At 57.7% G+C, this 7,899-nt stretch overlaps 1 protein-coding gene across 3 annotated transcripts in view; it reads right to left on the bottom strand.

Annotated features, from left to right (window-relative positions):
- KIF21B (kinesin family member 21B) overlaps positions 1-7,899 on the bottom strand; it is a 48,006-nt gene that overhangs the window by 17,668 nt on the left and 22,439 nt on the right. For all 3 annotated transcript variants that reach the window (XM_035010364.1, XM_035010365.1, XM_035010366.1), the window contains 8 exons: positions 7,493-7,684; positions 5,307-5,506; positions 3,456-3,563; positions 2,873-2,941; positions 2,250-2,482; positions 1,753-1,900; positions 1,338-1,532; positions 1,133-1,234 (listed from right to left, as the gene is read on the bottom strand). In XM_035010364.1, coding sequence (XP_034866255.1) covers positions 1,133-1,234; positions 1,338-1,532; positions 1,753-1,900; positions 2,250-2,482; positions 2,873-2,941; positions 3,456-3,563; positions 5,307-5,506; positions 7,493-7,684 — 1,247 coding nt within the window. The remainder of the gene's footprint in view (positions 1-1,132; positions 1,235-1,337; positions 1,533-1,752; positions 1,901-2,249; positions 2,483-2,872; positions 2,942-3,455; positions 3,564-5,306; positions 5,507-7,492; positions 7,685-7,899) is intronic.

Raw genomic sequence — 7,899 nt, 5'->3', positions numbered from 1 at the left:
ACATCACCCTCGAACCTGCCCCAGAGCCGGGCTAACTCCCACACATCACCCTCGTAGCTGTCCCAGAACTGGGCTAACTCCCCGACATCACCCTCGTCCCTGCCCCAGACCAAAGACGTGGTCCCCACCCTCCTTAACTTTCCTCACGTCCACACGTTAGTGGAGGTCGCCTTAGGCTACACCTCCTTGTTATGGGATGAACTGTGTCCCCACCCTCCCAAATTCCTATGTTGACACTCTAACCTCCAGTACCTCAGAATGTGACTGTATTTGGAAATAGAATCTTGAAAGAGGTAATTATGCTAAAATGGGGTTTTTAGGGTTGGCCCTAATCCAATATCACTGGTGGCCTTAGAAGAAGTTAGGACACAGGCACACACAGAGGGAGCACAGCGTGAAGCAAGAAGGCAGTCCTTTACAAACCGAGGAGAAAGGCCTCAGAAGCAACCAGTCCCGCTGACACCCTTAATCTCGGACTTCTAGCTCGGAACTGAGAAAACCAATCTGTGCTGTTTGGACCCCCAGTCCAGAATAACACAGTCCCCTGTAACATGGAGTAGAGCCAGGAGCTTCCCCCGGACGGGGTGAGTCTCCCCGGCCCCCTTGCCGGTTACGCTGCATGCATACTATGTGGTGTCTGTCCCCAAAGACAACAGGCCCTAGCGGGAAGGTGGCGCACCCTCTGGCCCGCTGTCAGGGAGAGGGGACAGGAGCCCAGGACATGCCAAGGGACATCCGAGGTTCAAGTGTAAACCTTCCTGAGTGGAACGTGGTCTGTTTCCCGCTGCCCCAGCCCTAACATACACACTTCTCCCAACACCCTCGAGCCCTGCTGGGGACGGGCCTGGACCAGACACGTAGGGTCACTTCTAAGGGAGGCCCTGCTATGTGACAAGCGCTGTGCCAAGCCACTGGCATGCATCACCTTGCGAGAGCAAGCGAGGAGCCTGTTGTCACCGCCCCAGCTTTAGAGCTTCGGAATCAGAGGCTGGGAGGTGAGGCAGGTCGCTCTAGCCTGTAAGTGACGTGCTTAGGAGCCAGGCCCGTGGGCTTCCCCACGAGGGGAGAGGACAGAGGCGCCTGTGACTGCAGGCCCCCCACCCCCACCCCAGGAGGTGGGCTGCTGGCCCACCTTGTCGATGGATGCCTTGAGGAAGTTGTCCAGCAGGAGGCGGGCTTCGGCCAGGGAGCAGGAGCTGATGACCACGGATGTGTCCGTGGAGTCCAGTTCCTCCTAGGATGGAGAGGCAGGGACCCCTTGTCACCGAGGCTGCCCCCCCACCCCGCCCCCGCATCCCTCCTGCCTCCACCCCAGCCGGGCCAGGCCCCGTGGGCACCTTGGTCTCCTCCAGCTGCACGATGGTGGCCTGGCAGTCGGTGATGCTGTCGTTGATATAGTCAATGTTGGCCGCCAGCACCTCGATCTCCTCGGCCAGCTCCTGCAGGCCCTTCTCCTCCTCCGGGCTCTCAGCCTGCAGCCGCTCCCGCTTCCTCCGCAGCGCCTCCTGCAGGAGGAACAGCTCCTCCCTTTTCTGCAGGGAGGGTGATGGACAAGCCTCGGGTTGCCATCCAGCCCACCGTTCCCTCAGGCCCCCCTGCACCTCTGGATCCCAGAGCAGGCACAAGGAGCGGGTGGAAGGGGGATGAGGAGGTCTGATGAGCCAGAGACGTCAGAAATGGCAGAGGACTGGCGGAGGGGAGATGGCAAGGAAGCAGGGGCAGGAGCCCTGGGCTCCCTGTGGTCAGGCCCACCTTGATGAGCCGCTCCATGTCAGCCTCTAGGTTGACAATGGTCATTCTCTGCATGACGATGTCAATGATCCTCCGTTCCAGGGACTGCCACTTGAGCCTCGCAGCCTTACTGAAGCTCTGGCTGGCCCCCTTCTTCTGGAACTTCTTTCTGGGAGACAGATGCACAGGGAATTGGTTGGGAGCACTCCCCTTTTTAAAGTTTTTTTTTTTTTTTTTTTTTTTCAGGTTTTCTGTATGTATTTGGTCATTTAGCACTGTTAATAATATGTTCTTTTGGGGGAAAATGAATTTTTAAAATCATTTTGTTATATTTTATTTTAATTCCCACTCCCTATTTCCCCATCCCCCTGCCCACCTGGTTAGGAGCACTCTCAACCTCTGCAGCTCCATGGACGCCCCTGCATGCCCCCCCCCCCAGAGCTGACAGCCATGTGGACCCGTCACAGGACCCCACTTCCCCGAGCTCGCCTCTCCCTGGCCCTGCCCGTCCGCCTCACCTGGCAGGGCGGGTGCCGTTGACAGCAGGTGCAGCGTGGTCCCCCAAGAAGTGGTTGATCTTGCGGTTCCACTGGCGCACGATGCTGGAGACAGAGCGGGCCCCTGACTCAGCCTCGGAGGACGTGGTGCTGGCTGACACCTCAGCCCCCGAGTCCAGCATGGGCGGCTTCGGTCCTGCACGCCCAGCCACCCGCTCAGACATGGGCTTGGCCAGGCGCCTCAGTGCGGAAACCTGGGGTCGAGAAAAGAGGAACCCAGTGAGCGGGGGCGCCCTGGAACTGGTGAAAAGGCCCAAATTGGGGGGTGCCAGATGGGGTGGATACAGGGGCTGCTCCATCCTCGCCTGAGCTTGGGACTGAGAAAGAGCCAAGGGCTCTCTGATGGGAAATGAACACCTGAGACTTCAACCTTTTTCATTAAGGTCTCAGGCCTCTGGGACCAGAGCCCGCAGCCCTGCCTTCATACCTCAGTCCCCTTGTTGAGAAAGGCCCTCGTAACGGGCCTCACACAGGCTCTGCTCCACTGTGTGCTGAGTGACAAGCCAGAGCCAGAGCCACCGGTGGGACTTGGTCCCTCCCGACTCGGGAAGAACTCAGGAGAAGGGGAGCGGCGTCTCGCTCACCTCCTGGGTTTTCCTCCTTAGGACCATTTCCTGCTGCCGTTTCTGGGACTCCAGCGCTCGGATCTGAAACTGTGGGTGAGAGAGGGGGGTCGGGGTCCGCACTTAGGCTCCGCGGCCTGGTCTGCCCAGCTCTGTAGGCAAAAGCCTGGCTTTGGGGCGGATTCTCGTGCAGCCAAACTTATGGATAATATGGAACCCCGAGTTTGGCTCCCCTTCCCAGAGGTCACAGTGCAGACCGTTCTCTCGGTGCAGGTCACAGTGCAGACCGTTCTCTCGGTCCCTCAGCCTCTCGTCCACACCACGGCAGGGAACCTGGGACCAGCGGGCTCAGGGCCGGGAGCTGCACAGTCCCAGCTCTGGCTTGCTGGCGACCCCGGGCAAGGGCCTGCCCCCTCTGGGGCTCAAGTCTCCCCCCACCCCCCTGCACTAGAGGGGGTGGACCAGAAGCCTCTCGTGCTTGTTCCCTCCCATGCTAGGCTGTGTCCTGCTGCAAGTGTGACTGTTACTGCTTAGGGTTGGGGGAGCCAAGGGGCAGCCAGGCACACAGGGAGGTGGCGGCCCCCAGGGGCTGCCCCTCCCTCACCTCCTGTCGCCGCTGTTCCTTCTTGAGCTGAGCGATCTCCCGGTTCCTCTTAGTCTCCACCAGCCGCCGCCGCTGCTGCTCCTCACGCATCTGCTTCATCAGGGCCACCTGGGACAGGCAGGGGTGGCGGTGGGGCTGAGGGGTGAGGCAGGGCTGGGCAGTGGGGACCTACACCCTCTGGGGAGCGCCTGGCTCTGAGGATGCTGGGCAGGGGCGGCAGCCTGCCAGGCAGCACTGGCTTGGGGCTCAGGGGTCTGGAGCGAGGGGTCTGCTCCTGCTCCTCCGCGGGAGTTGAAGCTGTCCCACCACCTGGGCAACCTGCCGGAAGGAGTGGCCTTCCTGCCAGCCCAGCTGTGCCGGTGTAACCACCCTGCCCCCCACTCTCAAACGTCATGGCCCCTGGTGGCCCCTTCCCCAAGCCACCATCCTGGGTCTGGCCATTCGAGGACCAGCCAGGGGTTGCCGGAGGCAGGTTATCCCACGTGGGTGGACCACTTGCCTCTCTCCCACGGACAGGGCGGAGGCCAGGGTCCAAGCCACATCCCAGGGCCAGGCTCACAGTGACAACAATAAGAGTCACCACCATTTATCGAGAACATTTATCGAGTACACCAAGCACCGTTCTCACGACAGTCACACGAGAGAGGCATTACCGTTCTCGTTGTAGAAACAAGGAAATGAACCTCAGAGAGACATGAACGGTCAGACTTTTGACCCAGGTCATCTTGCCCCCCAAATCTAGCTCTTATTATAGCCCCAGGGATGACAGCATGCCGGTCCAGAGCAGGGCTAGCGATCAGGTATGGAAAGCCTGGAACCCGGAGTTGTCGGAGCTGTGGTGAAGGCACAGACGGAACCCTCGGTGCTGCCGGAGGTGACCCAACTTGATAGAGAGCTGTGTACCTGGGATACTGTGGCATCCGCCCCCTCCCGCCACGTCCTGGTGCCCAAAACATGACAGTGCAATGTACACAGGGCTTGAGACACTTTCCCAGTGACAGGGAAATGAGAGTCACGCGGAGGCTGACCCTTCCTCTGCCACTGAGGCCTCAGACATGACGAGGAATATCACCAGCCTGCGCTGCCCTGAGGACAGTCTTGAGAGGAAACGGCCTGGGAGGGAGGGAGGCAAGGCTATAAGGGGGCTGGGGCTTGGGGGGAGGGGGTTGGCTTCTCTCTCAGAGGGCAGGCTCTGCAGGGGGGACTCTACAGACAAGAGGAGGGCTCGCTGCTGCCGAGTCTTCAGGGTCCAGAATGAGTGTTCTCCCCAAGGACTGGCACTGAACAGAGCAGCCCAGGCCTGACCTGAGCTGGTGGTATCTGCTGGGGTCAGGGGTCAGAGGCTTCCTGGGGAAGAGCCGTGTCCCCCTAGACAGAGGGCCATCCGCCCAACGTTGCATGCCTCACCTTCCCATGTAAAAAATAGGAATAATAACAGGACCTCCTTCATGAGGATCTCCTCAGGACTTTAGTATGCTCATGCATATTAGGCAACCAGCCTAGAACCTGGCCACAGTACGCACTCAAACAATGGTAATTATTATCATTACCATAGGCAAAGCCGGCCCCAGGAGACGCCTCACAGGAACTCTGGTGCAGTTTCCTACCACAGGGGGCAGTATAGAGCGGCACCCCCTGGAGATCCACACCTGCCCCTCTCCTGGGAAAGGTGGTTTCCCCCTCCCCGGACGAGGACCCCGGCTCAGAGGACAGTGTCCAGGACCAGGACCGGCTGACTTATGCAATGCTGCTGTGTCTCAAGAAGACTGTCCACGCTCACAGCGATGATTATTTTTAACACGGTAAGTGGATTCTAAGAAGACATCCATGGCCACCCCCCCTGACCCCTACCTTGGCCTTCTTCATCTCAGCCACCTCGGCCTGCAGCTTCTTCAGCTCCCTCTCGTAGCGGGACTGGTTTTTGAGCAGCCGCGCGTGCTCCTTCTGCGCGGCCTGCAGCTTCTGCAGGTCCCGGTTCATCTCCCGCAACCGCTTCTCATAATCCGCCTTGATCTTGTTGGCCTTCTCCTCCGTGTAGCACTCCATGGTGCCTGAGAGTGGCAAGAAGCGGCTGTCAGTGCCACGTCCCCAAGTGTTCTATCAGCTTCGGGCTCAGAGGGCGTGTGGCGGGGAGCAGGAGCCTGGGTTCTAGTCTCCCTGCGGGACCGTGAGCAAGTCACACCCGTCTGTGTGCCTGTTTCCTATTTACACAATGAGGGGATCAGGCTGGAAGATGCCAACTCCCCCTCCTGCTCCAACATTCTATTGGACCTTGAGGGAGTGTTTTCATCTCAAAATCTCCGAGCCCCCAGTCACCAGCTTCCTGCGAGGGTCCTGTGGTCCACTCCTGCTGGCTCGGTTGGGACCCATGACTGGAGGAAAGGGCCAGGCCAGGGGGAAGGAAAGAGCTAGTTAAGAAGATAGTGATGTGGGCCAGAGCAGAAGGAATAAGCAGATTCTCTAACCTTGACCTTTGCTACCTGAAATGCCTACAGGCGTCTCCATGGAGATGTGTCACAGACATCTCTGACTTAACAGGCACAAAACCAGACTCCCAAGCTCTGTCTCCCTCACCCTAACAGGCTTCCCCGTCTCCATAGATGTCATCACCACCCTTCCAGAAGCTTGAGGCCTGGAGACATCCTTGGTTCCTCTTACATCCTCCACCCAGTCAATCAACAGAACCTTTTGTCTCTACCTTTGAAATGCATCCAGAACGGGACCACTCCTCACCACCTCCTGCCTAAATCCTCTTTTGCCAGGATCTTTTCTTTTCTTAAATTTTTTCCCCTAATAATTCACTAGGATCTTCGTTAACACTTTTCTAACTGGCCTCCAGCCACCACTTTCATTCCCCTTCTGAGCAGCCAGTGACCCACCCCCAACATGCTTTTAAAACCTATAGCCCATCCCTCTCTTCAAACTCCACACCTTCCCGTCTTCCTCAGAGAAGTGATGTCCTTAAAATGACGAGTGTGACCTGGTCCCGTAGTTCTTCCATTATCCCATCTCTTGCTGCTGTGTTCGAGCTGCCTGCCCCTTGTCATTCCACCACATGCCAGGCACACTCCCGCCCCCAGGGCTCGGCATCTTCTCTGCCTGCAGGGCTCAGCCCCTGCTCACTCTCCGCCAGCCCTCTCTCACTTCCTTGGGGTCTGCTCACATGTCACCTTCTCCATGACATCTTCCATGACCACCCTTTATAAAACTCCACTCCACTCCCCGCTGCGCCCTGTCCTCCTTCCCTGCTCCGTCTTTTTCATGGTACTGATCACCATCGGGCACATCACAGACTCTGCTTATTTATCTTATTTATGTCTGTCTCTCCTCACCAGAATGTACACATCACGAGGCAGGGATTTTGCTCACCCCAATATCTCTAGCGCCTAGAATAAGGTCAGCTCTGTAAGAGCGAATGAATGAAACCATGATTGAATGAACGTGCTAAAGAGCAACTATAAAGAAGATAGAATGCAGGGTGCCTGGGTGGCTCAGTCGTTAAGCGTCTGCCTTCGGCTCAGGTCATGATCCCAGGGTCCTGGGATCGAGCCCCACATTGGCCTCCCTGCTCAGCGGGAAGCCTGCTTCTCCCTCTCCCACTCCCCCCTGCTTGTGATCCTTCTCTCGCTGTGTCTCTCTCTGTCAAATAAATAAATAAAATCTTTAAAAAAAAAAAAAGAAGAAGATAGACTGCAACAGGTCGGTTTGTAAATGGGTTTGAAGGAAAATACGCAAGGAACTGAATGTAGAAAAAAAGCTGAGGACGCATCATGCCCATGGCACATCATGTCCATGTGCCTAGGGAAATAAAGGATTCTAATACTCAAGATGCTAATGAAATAACAAGAATAAATGTAAAATGTAGCAGAGAAGTCAGGTTAGACATAGAGGTGACAGTGGGTCAGAGGGCCACAGTCCAAGGGTCAGAAGACCGGGTAGATGCCCAAGGTGCCAGTTGCGGGGGGGCTTGTGACAGCGGAGGTGCCTCAGGGGAAAGCGAGGGCCTGGGGAGGGGAGGGGGGCGGTGGTGGTCTCACTGAGGTTCTGCAGCACGCGGTCACGCTCCAGCTGTGTGTCTCGAATCTTGTTCTGAAGCAGAATCAGCTTCTCCTCGTACTGGTGCTTCAGAGTCTGCAGTCGCCTCTGGCTGTTCTCCAGCTCATCGATCAGCTTCTGCTTGATCTCGATCTCACACGTCAGGTCGGCCAGGTCGGCCTGGAAGTTCACCTCTGTGGGGCAGAGACAGGCTCCATCCAGTGCCAGGGGCTTAGGGCGGGAGGGGGTGCTGGGGCTTTCTGTTGGTCGGCCACGGCCAGTGACCAGAGGCTGGAGGCAATGGTAAGTCCCATGGTGGGTAAGGGCCGCCAGGTGGGGTGACACATTGGAAGACTGGCCTCAGAAACTGGAGGCTGGCCCAGGATCTGGGGGGGTGGGATGTCTAGGC

This window comes from Mirounga leonina, unplaced genomic scaffold, assembly GCF_011800145.1.
Source record: "Mirounga leonina isolate KUSES-001 unplaced genomic scaffold, KU_Mleo_1.0 Mir_154, whole genome shotgun sequence".
NCBI lineage: Eukaryota > Metazoa > Chordata > Mammalia > Carnivora > Phocidae > Mirounga > Mirounga leonina.
Note: the sequence above shows the minus strand (reverse complement) of the source record. Positions and strands in the feature narration are given on the sequence as shown.